The sequence below is a fragment of the Pelodiscus sinensis genome, chromosome 32 (assembly GCF_052426305.1).
Source record: "Pelodiscus sinensis isolate ZL-2025 chromosome 32, ASM5242630v1, whole genome shotgun sequence".
Lineage (NCBI taxonomy): Eukaryota > Metazoa > Chordata > Testudines > Trionychidae > Pelodiscus > Pelodiscus sinensis.
The window spans coordinates 12,755,968-12,774,924 of record NC_143083.1 but is presented as its reverse complement, the minus strand read 5'-3'; the positions used below and the strand labels follow the sequence as shown (position 1 = coordinate 12,774,924).

Genomic DNA, 18,957 nt, shown 5'->3' with positions numbered 1-18,957 from the left:
ACGAGGAGCTGACAGCAGCCCCTGCACAAACCCATCACCCCCAAGCCAAAAGCGTGCCCCCCCCTTTAATGTGCATTCCCTGTACACAGGCCGGCTGATGCAGGCGCCTGGTGTGTGGGCCGGAAACTGCAGCCCATGCAACCAATTTTAAGTTCTGAGGGCCGCCCCGGGAGTGTGGGAGAGAGTGGGGTGCAGTGGTTAGAGCAGGCACTTGGGGCCAGGCTTCTGGCTCTGTTCTTGGCTTTGATGAGTCCATTGATCTGTCTGCACCTCCATTTCTGCATCGATACGAGCAGCACGACGTGTCCTGCCTCCCCCCGAGCGGCAGGGGAGTGTACCAGCATGGACGTGCCTGTGAGTCTGTGTCTGACCACCCGGGTCTGGGGCCCTGTCGCTGAACCTGCCCGTGCATTGCCACGCCTGCTCCTGTGCGGTGTGCGCGCACGGCAGGGCCTGTAGATGCACCAGGAATGGGTGGCGGGAGGTCAGGCCCTGGGTCTCGTGGCTGCAGGGGGATCAGGTGACCAGTGGGGGGGCTAAGGTGGCTCCCGGCCTGTCCTGGGCCCGCAGATTGCGCTGGGCCCCAGAAGTGGCTGCAGCAGGCCGGGCGCCTAGGTGGGAGCAGGGGGAACTCACAGGGCTCGTGCATTGCCCCTGCCCTAGGCACTAGCCCTGCACTCCCATTGGCTGGGAACCTGCTGCCGGCAGCTTCTGGGGCGCAGCTGGGTCTGTGGGGCCAGGAGAGGCAGGACGCTGCCTCAGCCCCCCTGCTGCACCGCTGCTCTGCAGCCACTCATGAGCCTTCCTTCGGGTACGTCTACACTGCGGCGGTATTTCCAGATACTTCCAGTATCCCGAAATGGCGCATCTTTTAAGCAAGGCCGTTATTTCGAACGAGAGCGGGCTGGCTCAGCCGACGTCCCTGTAAACCTCGTCCCACGCGGCGCAAGGGCCGCTTCGGAAAAGCGCTGGGTAGACAGCCCCACATTTCGAAATAGGCTGGTTCGAAATTAACTCGAAATGAGCTTTGCCATTTCCGCTGAGGGTGCAGGGGGGGCGCCCCCTTTGTGTTGGGTGCATTCGGCTCTATGGGGCAGGGACTGTTGCTAATGGGGTGCTTGGCAGTACGGGGGGTCTGCACAGTGCCTGGCATGAGAGCTGATCTGGGGGGGCGGGGCTGTGCGGTGCCTGGCATAGGGGCCAGGTCTGGGGTGGGGGGCTGTGCGGTGCCTGGAATGAGGGCTCTAGTCTGGGGGGGGCTGTGTGGTGCCTGGCATAGGGGCCAGGTCTGGGGTGGGGGGTGGGGCCGGGTGGCAGTGCCTGGAATGAGGGCTCCAGTCTGGGGGGGCTGTGCGGTGCCTGGCATAGGGGCCGGGTCTGGGGTGGGGGTCTGCGCGGTGCCTGGCATAGGGGCCGGGTCTGGGGTGGGGGTGTGGCGGTGCCTGGCACGAGGGGCCGGTCTGGGGGGGTCTCTAGGTCCTGGCTTCTCCCTGTAGCAGCCCCACCCCCCAAGGCTCCCCCCACCGACCGGCAGTGACCAAGCCTGGCTCCTTTCTCCTTCCCAAATCCGTCCCCCCCTCCCCCCTCCCTCCAGCTCCCAGCCCATCCGCAGCCGGTAACTGCAGCGGCTCCAGCCCGGCCCGGCCCTGCGGGACTTGGCGAGCAGGGACCCGGCGCCCCAGGCAGGGGAAGCAGCGAAGCCCCCGGGCCCCCCGGATGCCCCGAGCCCACCTGGCCCAGCGCCCTGCCCGGGCCGGACCCGCGCCCCTGCCCCGGGGCAATGGTGAGTGAGCGCGCCCGGGGGTCACCTTGGGGGGGCGCGTCCTGCGGAGCCGGCCTGGGGAACCGGGGGGGGGGGGCAGGAGGTGAAGGGCTTGTGCCCCCCTCCCGGACCGATCTGCAGCTGAGCAGCGAGAGGGGATCCCCCCCCCCGCCCCGTCTCCTCCGCTGCCCCTGGACTCGCTCGCGTAGGACGCATCGGTCCCCACGCCGCGGCCCGGATCGGGGCCTGACGGGCTGCCCCCCAGCCCCGCCGCCCGCTGCACTGCAGCGCCCTGGCCCGGGCCGGCCCCGCCCCCCCCCCCCCCGCCCGGCCAGCCCCTGCAGGGCGGAGATTGCGGGTGTGCTGGGGGTTTAGCGGTGCCCCTGTGCCAGGGGGGCCAGCGGCTGCCCAGCCCCCCGCCTCGCTGCATGGGAGAGCGGGCATCCGGACCCAGCGCCTCTGCTGAGACCCGTCAAACTCAGTGCACGGGCTGGGACTCCTGGACCTCGCCCCCCCCCCTTGCTGGTGAGGTCCTGGCCCTCGCCCCCCCCTTGCTGGTGAGGTCCTGGCCCTCGCCCCCCCCTTGCTGGTGAGGTCCTGGCCCTCGGCCCCCCCGTGCTGGTGAGGTCCGGGAGCCCCCCCCCCCCGAGGAAGGGGGCAGTGAGAGCTCCCCTCCCGCCCCCTCTAGGTGGGCGCAGCAGCCTCCTAACCTGGCGCTGGGAAGAGCCAGGCACGTTTCTAGCTGCGCCTGGACCGGGATGGTGGTGGGCGGGGGGAGTGTCGACGCTAGGACATTATTTCGAAATACACGATTAATACGTTCTTTCGGGAGTCGTTATTTCGAAATAATAACTCACAGCTAACTTACCTAGTTCGAAATCATTTCCTAGCATTGACATCCCTGCCTCTACCCAGCAACCTCTATTTCCAGAGGTATCCTGAAATAGCTGCCCCGCATCTTAACACGCGCTGTTCCGGATGTCCCGAAAAAGCGCGTTATTTCAAAATTTGGCGCTGTGTAGACGCGCCAAATTTCCAAATAAGCTATTTCGAAAAAGAATTGAAATGAGATATGCAATTTGTGTGGCGCACATTGCGTATCTGATGTCGAGGTTAGGGTGCTGTGTAGACGCCCCCATTATTTCGAAATAGCTAGCGTTATTCGAAATAACTTAGACTGTGCCTACTCAGCAGGCAGTCCATGAGGGCAGGGGGCTGGACTCGATGACCCCTCGAGGTCCCTTCCAGTCCTAGTGTTCTAGGATTCTATGATTTTGAAATAATGTAGAAAAATTGTCAAGCTGGAGGACTTCTTACTCCAACTCCTGTAACCCTCATTGCATGAGGAGTAAGGGAAGGCGGAGGAAGAGTGCTCTGCTTCAAAATAAGTGATGAGTAGACACTCCCAATTTCCAAATAAGCTATTTTGAAATAAGCTACGCAACTGACGGAGCTCAATTTGCGTAGCTTCGTTTGAGTTAAATCCTGCTGTGTTGAGGCACCCTTATTCAAATAAGTTACGTCTAGACATTGGCAAGATTTCGGGATACCAGAAGTATCCCAAAATAGCTATTCTGAGTCTTTAAATGCACCTGTTATTTCAAAATAACAGGTGCACTATTCCGATGTCCCTGTAACCCTTGTAAACAGCACCAAATTTCAAATTTCAAAATTAGATCAAAATAAGATTTTGACCTACGGGTGCAGTGTAGATGCACCGTTATTCAGGAGTTATTGATTTGAAAGAAGTTATTTCAGGAATTATTAATTCAAAATGAGTTATTTCGAGAGTTATTATTTTGAAGTAAGCTACTTTGGGTGTTATAATAATAAAATAAGAACTCCTGAAATAACTATTTTGAAATAACTCCCTAGGGTACGTCTACACTACAGAGAAGACCGAAGCTGCCGCTGTCGATCTTCCAGGGTTTGAATTAGCGGGTCCAGCGTAGATAGGCTAATTCGAACAGAGAGGGGAGCTCTGGTCCATGCTGGTAGCCCTGCTTCCACGAGGAGTAAGGGAAATCGAAGGGAGAGTGTTTTCCCTTTGACTTCCTGCAGTGTGGATAGCACCCAAAGTCGACTTAAGCGACTTTGACTTGAGCTATGCAATTAACGTTGCTGGAGTTGAGTATCTTCATTCGACTGTGTCCCGTAGTGTAGACATAGCCTCACACCGAGATGGGCAGGGCTGGAGTAGCAGGGGCTGGGGGGCAGGGCTGAGGGCTACCAGCCAAGCAGGGGGTGTGTAATAGACACATTAGAGCCAATTTCATCACCTGCTCTTGATTCAATGTGCTGTAATCAGGCGGTGTAGTGGTGTGTGGCACCTCGTGCCAGAGGCAGCAGAGAGGTGGCAGCTCCTTTCCCTTGCACGGGCCTCCCCAGCGAGGCAGGGCCAGCACAGGGCTGCACGGCCATGGGATTCGGTCGCCACTGCGGGGCACGGGTCAGGCGCTAGCTGGGATACCGTGCGCTCGGGGACAGCCTCGCTCGCTGCCAGCGCAACCGCAGAATAAAAAGGAACGTGGGGTGTTGGCACCCCCTGCAGGCTGGGCTGGGAGCTACCCCACAAGGGGGCTCATCAGCTGATGGGAGCGGCTGTGTGTGCGTGACTCACAAGGATGCCATAGGGCTCTGTCTGTGTGGCCCTCTGGCAACTCTTAAACCAAGCCAGAGGGAGAGCGGTGCCCATCGGCTGTGCCCAGCTCACTGTCTTAAGGCACTTTACAAATATCCATCTGTCTCCATCCATCCATCCATCCATCCATGGCCATGTCTAGCTTCTGATCCATCCATCGGCATACACCCCCTCGACGTATGTACGTATGTATCAATCCATCCATCCATCCCCATATACCTTATCTAGCTATCTGTCTGTCTGTCTGCCTATCTATCCCCATACACTCTATCTATCTATCTATCTATCTATCTATCCCCATCCACCCCATCTATCTATCTATCTATCTATCTATCTATCTATCTATCTATCTATCTATCTATCTATCTATCTATCTATCCCCGTACACACTATCTATCTATCTATCTATCTATCTATCTATCTATCTATCTATCTATCTATCTATCTATCTATCCCCCCACACCCCCTCTATCTATCTATCTATCTATCTATCTATCTATCTATCTATCTATCTATCTATCTATCTATCTATCCCCGTACACCCCCTCTATCTATCTATCTATCTATCTATCTATCTATCTATCTATCTATCTATCTATCTATCTATCTATCTATCTATCTATCTATCCCCATACACACTATCTATCTATCTATCTATCTATCTATCTATCTATCTATCTATCTATCTATCTATCTATCTATCTATCTATCTATCTATCTATCCTGTTGCTGCTGCTGTCAATCCATCATCATCTGCACCTCTCTGCTATCTATCTTTCATCCTCTTCATCCATCCATTCAAATCTCCACCCTACCTCCCCCCCCCCCGCACTCATCCCCAGTATCTGCCTCACCCTCCTCTGCGTACCAGGTCATGCATGCGCAAAGCCAGGCCAGTCACTGCACTGAGCGTGTTGGCTGGGGGCTGGTTCTGCTCTGGCCTTGACTGAGGCCCTGTGGGCAGCGGGGGAGTTTTATGTCGCTGTCCAACATCTCTTTGCCCGCGGGCCAGTCAATGGTGCTTCCACCTGCTTTGCTCTTCGACGCGGCGAAGGCCCCGGGGGCTCTGAGTCAGGCCTGGGGGCTGCTGGTCCCTCTCGGGGCATCAGACCTCTGAGCCAGCCCAGCTAACCAGGGTGTTTCTCTCTCTCTGCTAGACGCTGCCCATGTGCCAAGTAGCCTCCCTGCTGTTCTTTGCTGCCGTCCTCGCCTCCCGCCCCGGGCTCAGCGAGAGGGGGCGCAAGAAGGTCGTCCACGTGTCAGGTGAGTGAGGGGCAGGCTCGCCCCCCTCCCAGCACTTCAGCCCCCCCCTTTGCATGCGAAGGAAGTCTCAAGCATTTCCACCCCAAGGGGATGAGCCCTCAGGGGGAGGAGAACAAAAAACGACCCACGCTGGGCTGCGAAGGGATGGTTCCAACCCGGAGATATGGGGAGTTGTTGCCCTGAGGCACCGAGTGGGGAAACTGAGGCACAGGGCAGCGTCACACAGTTATTCAGTGGCAGAGCTGGGAACACAACCCTGAGAACAGCCCTTATTCCAAAATAACTGTGCTGTGTAGACACACCCCTACACAACAGGCCAGCTGAGGTCTTTGGGGATTGCTTGGCTATAGGCACTAGCCTCACTTTATAGGACGGTTGGGTTTAAAAGGGCAGGGGACTGGATTTGATGACTTCTCGAGGTCCCTTCCAGTCCTAGTATTCTATGATTCTATGATTTCAGAGTGACTTTTTGTGCTGCAATTTCCTTTGTTTTCTACATCAGACAACACAACCCCAATGATAACAAACACAAGTTAAACAAGAAGCACAAATTAAAAGAAACTAAAATGGTCAAAATCAAAACGAAATGTTTCGACTGACCAAAAATGAATTTTTTTAACATTTTGTTTCATGCAAGAATTCAAAATGTTGGCTTTTGGTCCCAATTTGAGCTGAATTTTTAATTTATTTTTAATCTCAACGTTTTTCATGAAATGGAAACCCATTTCCAGCCATCTTTGGTTGTGAGCATTTCCTAAAAGTATTATAGATAGTTATAAACTATGGTTCCACTAATTTACTACTCCGTTGGACTCCAAGAAAATCACGTAACCATATATTAAAGCATCTACTGCTCTGCTATTAACCTTGGATACCAGTGTTCCCTGTAAGCTGGGCGCTTGTGTAGTTCTAATGGTGGTGCACGTTCACACATGCCTTGGTGCATATACACAAATTTATTCTGCACATGGATGGAAAAAATCTGCACATGGATGAGAAAGATTAGAAGTGTTGTTAACATGCCCGTCACCCTGGCTCTGCTGTGTGAGAGGTTCCACCGCTCGGAGCAAGCATCTTTCTGGTGCATTATGATAGGGATGCTGCTCTGGCAACAGGATTCATGCCTCCAGCAATCAATGCCTTTGTTCAGCTTGTGAGCCGGGTCCACGCTTGCTCCCCCGTGCCCTGATTTTTTTATTGTGTCACATCTCGTTATGGATCCTTCTTATTCTTCATTGGGCCTTTTCCTTTATGCTGCCAGGTCCAGAAGATTTAATAAACTCCCAACCCCATCCCCTATAGGGCATCATCAGGATTTGAACCAAGTACCTGGCCACATACCTCTACCTCCTGAGCTAACGGAGTAACTCCATCAGCAGCTACTAGTAGTAGGCTGTTATACTACTGTAGATGAACTACAAGAGGCCTCAGCAAAGACTGGGCCACTATGGGTGTCTACACTGCACTCTAACCTCGAAATAAGATGTGCAATTTGCACTACACAAATTGCGTATCTTATTTTGATTTTATTTCGAAATAGGCTATTTCGAAATTTGGCACTGTATAATCCTCGTGCAAGGGATAGTGAAATAGTGCATCCGTTATTTCGAAAAATATTTCAAAATAACGGGCGCATTCCTTGGTCACTAGGAGATATCCCGAAATAGCTGCACAGTGTAGACGTACCCTAAGGTGGTGGCTACTGGGCAATATTACCTCTAATTGTTTCCATCCGTGTGTGGAATACATTTTGTTCTGTGCACCGAGGCACGAGTGGATGTGCACCACCAGTAGATGTGCACCACTTTCAAGGGTGGATTCCTGCTTCCACTCCCCACCCGCCACAGCATCCAGCAAGGAGGTGAACCGCTGACAGCGGACATACGCTTTACCTAAGGCGAAGTCCGTTTTCTGGCCACGTCTCTACGGGCTACCTGGCCGTGCGAGAGATGGACACACCTAACAACCTTCCCCCAGCACATGCTACTTCCTGGCATTCAAAGCTGTGAAACTCGCGCCCCCTGAACGCCCCTCAAATCTTTTCCATCCATGTGCGGATTTTTTCCCCCATGCACGTGCAGAATAAATTTTATGTGCATTGAGGCACGTGTGAATGTGCAGCACCACTAGACACACAAAGAACAAGCGGTGGGTGCACTGCTCATCAGCAGGGCAGATTGGGCTCTCCTGCGCAGCCGGCTTACAGGGAACCCTACCCTGGATGCTAGCAGAAGAGACAAGTTCTGTATTTTCATTTCTTTGGGGAGAGGGTCCCTGTTTGGATTGAGATTTGGTGCGGTGGGGCAGGGCAGGGGGAAGTGTGTGTGGGGGTCCCAAACCCACCTGGAGCCTTCCTTTGTGTCTGTGCGCAGAGGATGAGAGCGGGGCCGTGATCGTCCAGACGGCACCCGGGAAGGTGGTCACCCACCGGGGCGGGACCATCATTCTCCCCTGCCGGTACCACTATGACGTGTCGGCCCACGACCCGGAGGAGATCCGCCTCAAGTGGACCAAAGTGATGGAGCCGATGGCTTTCGCGGACGTCTTCGTGGCCATGGGGAAGGAGCGCCGAGCCTTCGGGAGCTACCGGGGGCGCACGGCGCTGCAGGAGGACGGGACCGGAGACGCCTCCCTCATCATCCGCAACGTCACCCTGCAGGATTACGGGCGCTACGAGTGCGAGGTCACCAATGAGCTGGAGGATGACACGGGCATGGTGCGGCTGGAGCTGGAAGGTAAAGGAAACCCCGGAGACGCTCGCGGCGCCGCAGGCCCTAGGGTCCTGCCTGCCCCAGGCTGCTCGGCACGGCTGGTGGCGTGGGCGCAGGTTGGCACGCACGCGGCTTAGCTCTCCACAGTGGGCTCACCCCTCCCGCCTGCAGAGGCTCTGAGCCGCCGGGCACGGCGCCTGTACGGAGCCAAAGCGCCTGGACCTGCCCACGTAGGCCAGGTGGACACTACCACTTCTGACGAGGAGTCCTGTGGGTCCGAGGATATGAAAAGCCTGGAGCTGCCTGCCCCGGCCCCTTTAAATTGCTTCCCCACATGGTGGGCTCCAAGCAGCACAGCAGCCCCGCCCCTTTCATCCTCCTGGAGCATGGAGCATGGAGCATGGAGCATTACCCCCCTCCCTTGCCCGAGGCTGATGGCCCCCTGCCTCTGGCACTTTAAAGACTCACAAATTGATTAGGCCTGTAAAGCTTTTGTGTGCAGGCCCAGCTGGGGAAGGCGAGGCCCAGCCCCGCCCCTTCTGCCTGAGGCCCCGCCCCTGGAGCCAATCCCCTGCCATCCCCAGCCTGATCCTTCCTGGCCACCTGCAGAGATAGGAGTGTGGCATTGTTCTGTGTAGGGCAAGCGCAGGGCAGATGTGTCCTGTTCTCAGCATCTGGTCGGGGGAAAACTGCTTTTTTCCTAGGGAGCATCCTGGGGATGCTATCCAAACCCCTGGAAGTGGCCAATAGGAGCTGAGACCTTGTGCGGTGGGCGGGGCCAGCACGTGAAGCCCCGCCCCCGCACAGCGCAGAGTGGCACATGGAGCAGCCAGCTGCTTGGAGCCGTGTGGGGCTGTTCCCAGTGGGTGGAGCGCGTGGGCCGAATTCAGAGGCTTGGCAGCTGGATCCAGCCCACAGGCCGTATCTTGCTTGCCCTGCCTTAGAGGCTAGTGATGCAAATGTTGCCCTAAGTTGGTGTTTTATCCCAGCAGAGCTGCCCACTCCAACCCTCCATCACAAGCAGCCCAGCCCTTGGGTTTCTTTCTGGGTCTTTTCCTCAACACCCAAGTCTCCGGCTACCTGTGCCCTGCAGCGGTTACATGGCAGAGCCGCATCGGCACTTGTAGGGGAGACTGGAGAACTTTCCCCATTGGCTTCACACGGCTTCCACGAGCGGTGGTAGCATGTCGGGGGAGAAACCCTCCTGCCAACAGGGCGTTGCCTGTCCCAGCACTTGGGTCGGCGTGACTCTCCTCGCTCTGGGTGTGGATTAATCCCACCTTGAGTGACGTTAGGTGGAGCACAGTGACCTATTGGGCAGACACATCCCACTGTTGTGTCCTGAGTGGAGATACGTGCACAGTCGACCTGTGGAACTCCTCGCCAGAGGATGCTGTAAAAACCAGGACTTTAACAGGGTTCAAAAAAGAGTGAGATAAAGTCATGGAGGTTAGGTCCATCAATACTTATTAGCCCGGATGGATAAGAGCAGCGTCTCTAGCCTCTGTTTGTCTGGGAATCGGTGACAGGGGAGAGAATCGCTTGATGATTCCCTGTTCTGTTGCCTCCCTCTGGGGCACCTGGCATTGGCCGCTGTGGGCAGACAGGACAGTGGGCTAGATGGGTCTTTGGCCTGACCCAGTCTGACCGTTCTGATGTTCTTGTATCTACAGGCCAGATCAGAGACTGCATCAGCCTTTTGCAGCACCCTCTGTTCTCAATTCATTAGTCCTCCCACCAGCCCGGAGAGGGAGGAGTCACCCTCTCTTGGCAGCCAGCCGGCAAGATCACTGACTTCTCCAAGGTCAGGGAGAAGGACACAGCCAAGAGTCCTGACTTCCTGTTTGCTCTAACTGCTAGGTTGCACTGCCCCCCGGGAGCCAGCAATAGAACCCAAGGGGCCCGACCCCCTTCTGCCCTGGCCGTGCTGTAGACTGTCTCATGCTTGCTTTGCTTTCCCCTTGGCTCATCCAGGTAGCGTCAGGCTGGCAAATCCTCCCCATCAGTTCCTTGCCAAGAACTGCCTTAGCGCCACTGGGTAATGATGCCCCGGAGAAGCAGGAAGGGGGACCCTAGAGGAGGTGATGCCTGGCCCGGGTGCTCCAGTACCTCTTGCCATTTCGTCCCCAGGATCGGGGCCGGGTGATAGGAATGAGTGGGGGGAGGGAGGGCAGCACGCAACGACTGGAGAGATGCCTTTATCCATCAGCCGGCATCTCACTCGGCAGCCTGGCAGAGCTCGGGCACCGGCTCCAGGCAAGGTGGCGGAGGCGCCACTCACTTGGCACGGCTGAGAGGCGCATCCATCCCTCCCCGCCGCGGCGCCGGGAGGCAGCCGGGCGGGGGTCACTTGCAGCTCACCCTGTCTTACTTGCTTTTCCAAAGCAAGCGTGACGTGTCCACGCGGGAGAACAACCCAGCAGGTGCCGGGGCAGATCAGCCTTGTTCCCCGGGGACAGCAGCCCCGCGGTGGGTGTCGGCCAGGATTTGACTCACGCTTTGGATGAACGTTCAGATGGCTCCTGTGTTAGACACGGGGGCAGGTCTCCCCGGGGGTTGGGGCAGAGTTAAGGGGACAGAGGGGTCCTGGGAGGAGAACACAGCCAGTGACTACAACAGAGGCCTGGGAGCCAGGCCTCCTGAGTCCTAGATCCAGATGCGGGGGGGGGGGGGGGGGGGGGGGGAGGGGAAGCGAGATGGGAGGGGTGCAGAGAGCGAGGAGTCTGAAGTTCTCTTCCTGATCTGGAGGTAGGAGGCCAGGCTTGCTCTGATGCTCTAGCCATGGGTGGTGGGTCAAGGAGCAGAGAAACCCAGGCCAGCCCCGCCCCTTCTACACAGGCTCCGCCCCCATGGGAGCCAAGCTGCCCACCCCACTCCCACCCAAGCCTCCCCTGCCCCAGAGCATGCAGAGGGCAGGTACTCAGGGGCAGTAATACTCCGCCCCCAGTAGCCTACAGTGGGCATTCTGGGGGCGGAGTCTGGGCAGGGCCAGGCTGGTGGTTTGGGAAGGCAACGCCTCCCCCTGCCTATGACACCCACCGGTCATAAGAACATGAGACCGGCCGTACTGGGTCAGGCCAAAGGTCCATCTAGCCCAGTGTCCTGTCTGCCGACAGCGGCCAGTGCCAGGCGCCCCGGAGGGGGTGGACCGAAGACAAAGATCAAAATGGTCCTGCCAGTATTTCTCCTCCAGCCGCAGCCGAGAACTGATGCTTCAGAAGGAGGCAGGGAGTGGGCCGGGGCAGGGCGGAGGATCCCGTCAGACACTGGAGCAGTTGTAAAGGACTGTGCTTGGGGGGCAGAAATCCCACGGGGGCCCTGATGCTGGAGACCCAATGGCTGTTCCCCCACCCTGCGCAGCTCCCCGTTCGGCCATTGCCGTGTGCCCCCCCCAGCCGGCACTTTGCTCTGCTTGTGTCCCCCCCAGGAGTGATCTTCCCGTACCACCCACGCCTCGGCCGCTACACCCTCAACTTCCACGAGGCCCAGGAGGCGTGCCTGGCCCAGGACGGCATCCTGGCCTCCTACGACCAGCTGCACCAGGCCTGGCGGGACGGCATGGACTGGTGCAACGCCGGCTGGCTGGAGGACGGCTCCGTGCAGTACCCCATCTCCAGGCCCCGCGCCGAGTGCGGCCGCAAAGACACCCCCGTGGGGGTCAGGAACTACGGGTACCGGCACAAGGACGACGAGCGCTACGATGCCTTCTGCTTCACCTCCAACCTGAACGGTAACAGCCCCTTCCCTTGGGGGGCAGGGCCGAGACACACAGGGCAGCGGCACCGGCAGAGGGGGAAACTGAGGCACGGCACATGGGTGGGAGGGGGACGCGACCTGCACCTGGTCACGCAGGCAGCTGTGGGAGAACCCACTCCCCAGCCCTGTGCTTTGCCTCAGTCGCTCGTGGTCTGTTCTCTCTCCCCTCCCCAAGCGGAGGGCTTTGGGATCTTCCCATGTGCGCCCTGCTGTGTTTGTGTCGCAGAAGGCAGGGCAGAGAACCAGCTGGCGCTGAGGGTGGGCTGATCTGGGACAGCCTCTTCTTCCAGGGGAGTTTAGCCTCAAGTCTGGAAGGAAGCTCTGTCCCCTGCCCGGACGAGCATAAACCTTGTGACAGTGAGTTCCACAGGGCCTGGCTCGCTTGGATACACGGGGCCCAAGCCGGGGAGTGCCTGGGAGAGAAAGCCTGAGCTGTGGGATTCAATCGCTCAGCGCTGTCTCTAAGCTGATCCCTTTCCTGATGGCTCTTCCTGCGGGCCTGGCCCTCTGGGGGGCATGGAGCCGACCGGGCAGCAGTGGTGATTTCTCCTCCAAAACATCTGGAAAAAAAGACGTTTCCAGTCCCGCCCCTCCTTTCAACCCGTTTTCGTGCTGCTGTCGCCCCCTGCTGGCCCCAGGCTGTGCCGCAGGGGCAGGTTGACCCCTCCCCCCCCCCACGGAATTTTCCGTTCACCCCGTACCTCTCTCCCATGCGACCCTGCCCCCCGGAGCAGCAGCTGTTTTCTGCCCCACCCCAGGGGGCTGCAGGAGCTGGATTCCTCCCTCACCCGATGCGGAGAGGGACAGAGAGTGGCCCAGCCCAGCACCACTGGGGCCGATCGATGCTTTTCACCAGGCCTGTTGCTTCCTCCAGCCAGGGGGGCAGGATAGCTCAGTGCAGGCGGGTGAGGTGTTCCCCAGCCTCCCCCGGGAGCATGGCCTGGCCCGTCTCTTCCCAGCCCTTTCCCCGCCTTCGGCCAGCGGAAATCACTCAGGAGAAGATCGGCTTTTCCCTGTAGATGTTTGTGTTCCTAGCCGCCTCCCCCTGCTCCCTACCCCAGCCGGCCCTTTGCCGCCTTCTGCCCATGATCTGCCGACCCCTCCAAAGGGGCCACGAAGGCGCTGCAGACCCTTTGGGAAGCTCAGACCTGCTGTGGGGCCAAATTTGAAGGGCAGCGCAGCTAAGCACTGGCTGGAGGCTTCCCCCCACTACTCTGATTGGCCATAATTGCAGCCAATAGGAGCAGCGGGGAGAGGGGGGGCTTGCCTGGAAGAATCCCCAGGGAGCTGCACTAAGGAAGTGCCCCCCACATCTCCCAGACCCCGCACCCATCTCTTGGATCCCCTCCCACCTAAATCCTCAACCCGCTCTTGCATCCTCCCTCCCTCCCAGCCCACCACCCCCAAGCCTGCTCCTGCACCCCCTCCTGCCCACCCTCTCCCATCCAGACCATGCACCCTCCCTCCCAATCCCAGCCTGCTCCTGCACCTTCCCACCCTCCCAGACCCACCAACCCTCAGCCCACTCCTGCCCCCTCCCTCCCGCCCAGCCCCCACTTCCCAGCCCCCACCCCCACAGAGCCCCTCATGTTTGGCCCCACCCCAGAGCTTAGGGGGGCTCACAAAATCTACTAGCCCAGACCCCCCCATCCCCAGGCTCCGGTGTGCGAGGGAAATGGGGGGCGTGTCTCTTTCTTTCTCACTCAGGTGGTTGGTTTGTTTTTCGCTTCTCGCGTGTGTCCCGCCCTCAACTGTGTTTTCTGTGGGTCAGCGGCTCTCGCCCCCAAAAAGGTTCCTGCTCCAGAGAGGCCCAGGGCAAGGTGCTGGACACGGTCCGTGACTCAGTGCGTAGTTCCTGCCTCCCCCAGGGCAGAGGCCAGGCAAGGAGAAGCAGGCGGCTGCAACAGGGAGAGAGGGCGGATGATGGATGATGCCAGATCGGAGCTGGAAGGGCCGTCCCTGCGTGTGTGTAAATTACTCTTTGGCTGGCAGGGCCGGGGGGGTCGGGAGACGGCGCGGGGGAGAGGGAGGCTCTGCAGATGTTTATTTAATCATAGCAGGCGGGATAAATAGCGGAGGTAATAGCTGGGGGGGCTCGTCGCAGGCCGCAGCGCTGCAGCCCCCATCCATCTCGACGTGTCTAAGAATTAATTTCCAGGAGCTGCCTTGATTCCTCGGCAGCCAAGCGGCTAGTCCCCCTGCTCCCCATCGCTGGCGGATGACGGCCTCGCCTTGCTTCCTCGTGGCAGGGACTACGTAGGGCACCTCCCTTGCGCGGAGGGATCGGAAGGGGTAATGGGGCACTGGGGGATCCCGAGGCCGGGCAGAGCCAAGCTGGCTCCAGTGCCTGGCGGGGCGGGGCGGGGAGGGGGGGGGACGACAGAGAAGGGCCCAGCGTGGGGATGCCATAACCAGACCCATGGGCGATGGGTGAAGGCAGGGCAGGGAGAGGCAAGCCCTCAGCCCCGCCCCTTCTGCTCAGGCCCCGCCCTCACGGGCGCCAAGGCTTCAGCACCACGGAGAGGCGGGGCAACGTGTGGCCCCAGCCTTCCCGGCCCCAGAGCACAGGCAGGGCGGGCACTCGGGGCCAGCAACATCGACAGTGGGCGTTCCGGGGGCGGAGTCTGGGCGGGGCCAAGCTGGCGGGTTGGGAAAGCCACGCCTCCCCCTGCCTGTGATACCCGCCAGCCCGGCCAGACCTTCTCGGTACAGACCCTGGCCCATCCCAGCCCAGCATTTCATTCCTCGCCCCCGCCCAGTGACACAGCCGGGCGGGGGCCTGTTTCCCCACTGCCCCTACTGGGGCACAGTGGGACTTGGATCTGCTTCTGCTCCGGTCCGGGAAGCAGCAGTACCCCTGCTCCCCCATAGCCCCCACCCCCGGGGGGTAGGATCAGCTAGGCCAGCCCCTTGCAAGAGGGTGCTGGGGGGCTGGAGCTCAGGCCTGTCGCGGCTCCCGGCATGGCGGAGATGTTGGCAACGGCAACCAAGCCGAAAATTCAGCCTTCCCCAGTCTCTGAGCCCTGACCCACTGCTAATGGGGCTGGTCTTTGCCCTGCAATGCCCAGCACAGCTCCCTCCTTCCCTCCTCCCTTCCTTCCTTCCTTTCTCCCTTGCTTCCTTCCTCCCTTTCCTCCTTCTTCCCTCCTCCCTTCCTTCCTTCCTTGCTTCCTTCCCTCCTTCCTCCCTCCTTCCTTCCTTTCTCCCTCCTTCCCTCCTTCCTCCCTCCTCCTTCCTTCCTTCCTCCTTCCCTCCTCCCTCCTTCCTTCATCCCTCCTTTCTTTCTTTCTTTTCCTTCTTTCTTTCTTTCTTCCCTTCTTTCTTTCTTTCTTTCTTTGCTTTCTTTCTTTCTTTCTTCCTTCCTCCCTTTCTTTCTTCCTTTCTTTCTTCCTTTCTCTCTTCCTTCCTTCCTCCCTCCTCCCTCCTTCCTTCCTTCCTTTCCTCCTTCCCTCCTTCCTTTCTCCCTCCCTCCCTTCCTTCATCCCTCCTTTCTTCCTTTCTCCTTCCTTCCTCCCTCCCTCCCTCCTTTCTTCCTTTCTCCCTCCCTCCCTCTTCCAGTGGTGAAAGTAATTTAAAATTTCTTGCAGGTCTAGTCCTCTCACAAGCCAGGTCCCTGCCAGCTCGTTAGCTAGCTCCCTGCTGGCTTTTGCCGCAGCTCTTGCTGGAGCAGTGCACCAGTGCGCCCCTGCGTCCTTCCTACCCACCTACCTGTGCTAGGCTGGGCCAGTTGGAGGCCGTGTCTCCCTGGTCGGTCTGAGAGAGACTCAGAGACCCCCGCCCCCAGCGTCTCTGGGCAGGGAGAGGCCGATCCTGGATCTAGACGTGTCGCTAGTGGCGGCGGTCACTGTAGGCTCAGGCCCTGCCCACGGTGCGAGGCTGGTGCACGGCCAGAGCAGCCGTCCTGTCCCCCTTGAGAGCGGAGCTCAGTCCTGTAACCTGGCCCCTCCTCTGCCCCCCCAGGCAAAGTTTACTTCCTGAAGACCTACCGCAAGCTGAGCTACCCGGAGGCCCTCCAGGCCTGCAAGAAGAGCGGCGCTCGCATGGCCAAGGTGGGCCAGCTCTATGCGGCCTGGAAGACCCAGCTGCTGGACAAGTGCGAGGCGGGCTGGGTGGAGGACGGCAGCATCCGCTACCCCATCGTCAACCCCCGAGTGCGCTGCGGGGGCCGGGAACCCGGCGTCCGGAACCTGGGCTTCCCGGATAAGAAGTACAAGCTTTTTGGGGTCTACTGCTACAAGAAGGCCGGCGAGGGGTCCCCCAAGGCCCGCGGGGAGGCGCCGGGCAAGGGGAGGCCTCTCCCGGTGTAAGAGGCGGCTACCGCCGCTCGCCTGGGGACAGAACCGCTCTTGCAACCATCGGACAAATGCCACGGCCGGAGTTACCATAGTAACTATCCCCCCCCCACTCCAGCCAGCCCGACTCATCTGGAACCAGGACCCTGGTCACCGAGGGATCTTCCAGTGTCACAGGAAGCAGAAGGGACCCCCCACATACACAGCGGTGACCCTTTCCAGGGCATGGCTGTGGCAGAGAGGGGAAGGGGGCAGGAGGGGTACCGTGCCAGCTTCAATTCACTTGCTTTTTCCTACGAAACCGCCGGACTCCCCGGCTTTCCTTGCTGCTGCGCCTGGCGCTTCGGGTGGATTTTTAGGCCTTTCTCGGCTTGCAGAGGGGGAAGGGCTGGTCCGTCACCCCTGCCGCCTCCCCCAGGCGCTCCCCACAGCAATGGGGCCAGGGGCAGCTCCTGCCAGCACGTGAGGGTGAGTCCTGCTGACTCGGATGGGCCTTTTGCCTTGAGGGCGGAGGATGGAAAACGGGGGGGGGCACGTCTCCCCCGTCACGGTGGGGGCAACTTCTGCCCCACATGTGGGGCGGATGCTCAGTGGCTTAATGCATGAGGCCAGGCCAGCGGAGGGCCTTGGGTGGGCAGCACCGCTTGGAATCTGCATGTCTCAGCACCCGGCCCCAGGAGACGAGCCCTTCTCCAGCCTCCGTGTCTGCACGGTGGGACTCCGGAGGGAAGCCACATGTTCTATGTGCTGACGAAGCTCCCAAGCTCTACGCCCTCTGAATCTACCCTCTGTAAGGGGGCTGCCTAGGAGGGACAGGGAGGCAGGTGCATTGAGAGCAGGACTCACTCACAAGCTTTTGTATAGCAACCCCTCCCCTCCCCGCCGTACATGGAAAATACCTGACTCAACAATCCCCGCTGTGGCTTTGAGTTTAGTATTATAACAGATCCATAGCCAGGCAGGAATTCTGCTATTCTTGACCAGCGGATCTAATGTCACCGTGACAGTGGGGACAGAACTCTGACCTTCCGGATTCAAACACACACTTTGCGCCGTAGGAGAATCTCCGTGAGCGCTATGCAGTACAGGGCGTATGATAGTCAATAGCGCTGCTCAGGTTCCATCCAGCAGGAGGCAGCAGTCTCATATCCGCATTCATTGTGATAGGGTGAATCCACCTTGCCTTTCCCCCAGTGTATACCAAGCTGGGCACTATGGGAAAACTAGAATTTGCACGTTACTGGTTCTGGCAAACCAGGCGCTGTTAAGATGAAACAAACCGCAGTGGCCGATTGGGGTGTGGTCGCTTTGGCCTTGCATTTCAGGGTTGTCTGCCGCTGACGCCTGTCACTGTCCACGAAACAATCAAAGCACAAGTGTTGTGGTTTTTCCCTCTCCCAGGCAAATTAAAAAGGGACTGAAGTTTTCCACCCCCACGGTGAGGTCCTTGAGAGATTCCCCAGCCAGGGTCCCCCTCTGACATTCCCCCGAGAAAGGGGGAGCTGCCCTGTAGACGTGGGGTGACTAGCGCTGCCCTATAGGGCCCAATCCTGCGAGGGTCGGAGTGCCCTGAGCTGCCACTGCAATCAGCCCCCTGCAGGACGGGCCCGGTATCTTACATGGGAGAGAACTAGAGCAAGGGGGAGGAGCCTAGGGACAGGGGGCGGGGACAGGAAAAGGGGCGGGGCTTTGGCTTCCTCCTGCTCTGCAGATGGGTGCTGCCTCCCAGGACAGGGCACGTGCAGGGGGTTGGGCTCGTTAACCCTGGTAGTGTGTGTTTCCCTAATTGCAGGCCCGGAGCAGAGCCCACCCTGGTGGCTGGGGCTCTCCCCCCTCCCCTGGTGCATGCGGTCCCTTGGCCTCTCCCGCTCCTGCTGCGACGCTGCATCGCTCCGAGACGCCCGGGCGGGCCTTTGCTCTCAGCCGCATGCCTGGCTGGGCGATGGACGGACCTCGCCAGCGACCGGGGTGGGGGGCCCCTGGTCCCTCCGCTCTGGGGTTAGCAGCAGAGCTGACCAAGGGCTCTGTCCCTGGGGTTAGGGTCACATCGCAACTGGGAGGAGCCACAGGGGGCTCCCCAAATCCATGGGGGGCCTCCCTTCTGACCACTGGGGGTCGGGGGTCGGCTGGGGTTTGGCTAATGAAATAAAGGCTTTGCCGCTCATTGAGAATGAACCGAGGGCTCATGTCTTTGTACCTGGCTTCCGGGACCCCTGCTCCAGGGGAAGCCCCGACATTGTTTTTAGGCAGCCAGTCTGTGGTGCACAGGAGGGGGCCCAGCCGCCGGGGAGGGGGGTGGGACCTGCACGCTTGCTCCTCTGGGATCGCTCAGCTCCCTATGCCACATGTGGGGCAAACACAGCCTGGATCACACCCATTTGGGTGTGGCCTCGTGGCCTCAGCGCTGGTTTTCCACCCCCTGACGTGGCTCGAAACCTGGTCTAATTCTCTGGCGTTTGGAAGCAGGGAGCCCGCCCCCCCCCCCCCCCACACACACACTTTCCTTTCCTAGCCCTGTCCGCTGTGAGAAGG

The 18,957-nt window shown here is 59.1% G+C and overlaps 1 protein-coding gene across 2 annotated transcripts; it reads left to right on the top strand.

The window, feature by feature from the left end:
* Nucleotides 1-1,491: 1,491 nt before the first annotated feature.
* HAPLN4 (hyaluronan and proteoglycan link protein 4) lies at nt 1,492-18,676 on the top strand. 2 transcript variants are annotated; one of them, XR_012896693.2, is made up of 6 exons: nt 1,492-1,783; nt 5,561-5,666; nt 8,039-8,401; nt 11,805-12,107; nt 16,094-16,893; nt 18,218-18,676. XR_012896693.2 is itself a non-coding variant. In XM_075902825.2 (5 exons), the coding sequence occupies exons 1-5, from the start codon at nt 1,781-1,783 to the stop codon at nt 16,438-16,440; spliced, it is 1,122 nt and encodes a 373-aa protein (XP_075758940.2). In that variant the 5' UTR covers nt 1,492-1,780; the 3' UTR covers nt 16,441-18,674. The 2 variants fall into 2 exon arrangements, 1 of the variants encoding a protein (XP_075758940.2); XM_075902825.2 differs by having other exon boundaries at nt 16,094-18,674.
* Nucleotides 18,677-18,957: the final 281 nt, after the last annotated feature.

Bases quoted from the DNA above. Each gene is read 5' to 3' on its own strand.
- HAPLN4 (XM_075902825.2), top strand. The intron at 5,667-8,038 runs GTGAGTGAGGGG...GTCTGTGCGCAG, and splicing joins GAAGGTCGTCCACGTGTCAG to AGGATGAGAGCGGGGCCGTG. The intron at 8,402-11,804 runs GTAAAGGAAACC...TGTCCCCCCCAG, and splicing joins GGTGCGGCTGGAGCTGGAAG to GAGTGATCTTCCCGTACCAC.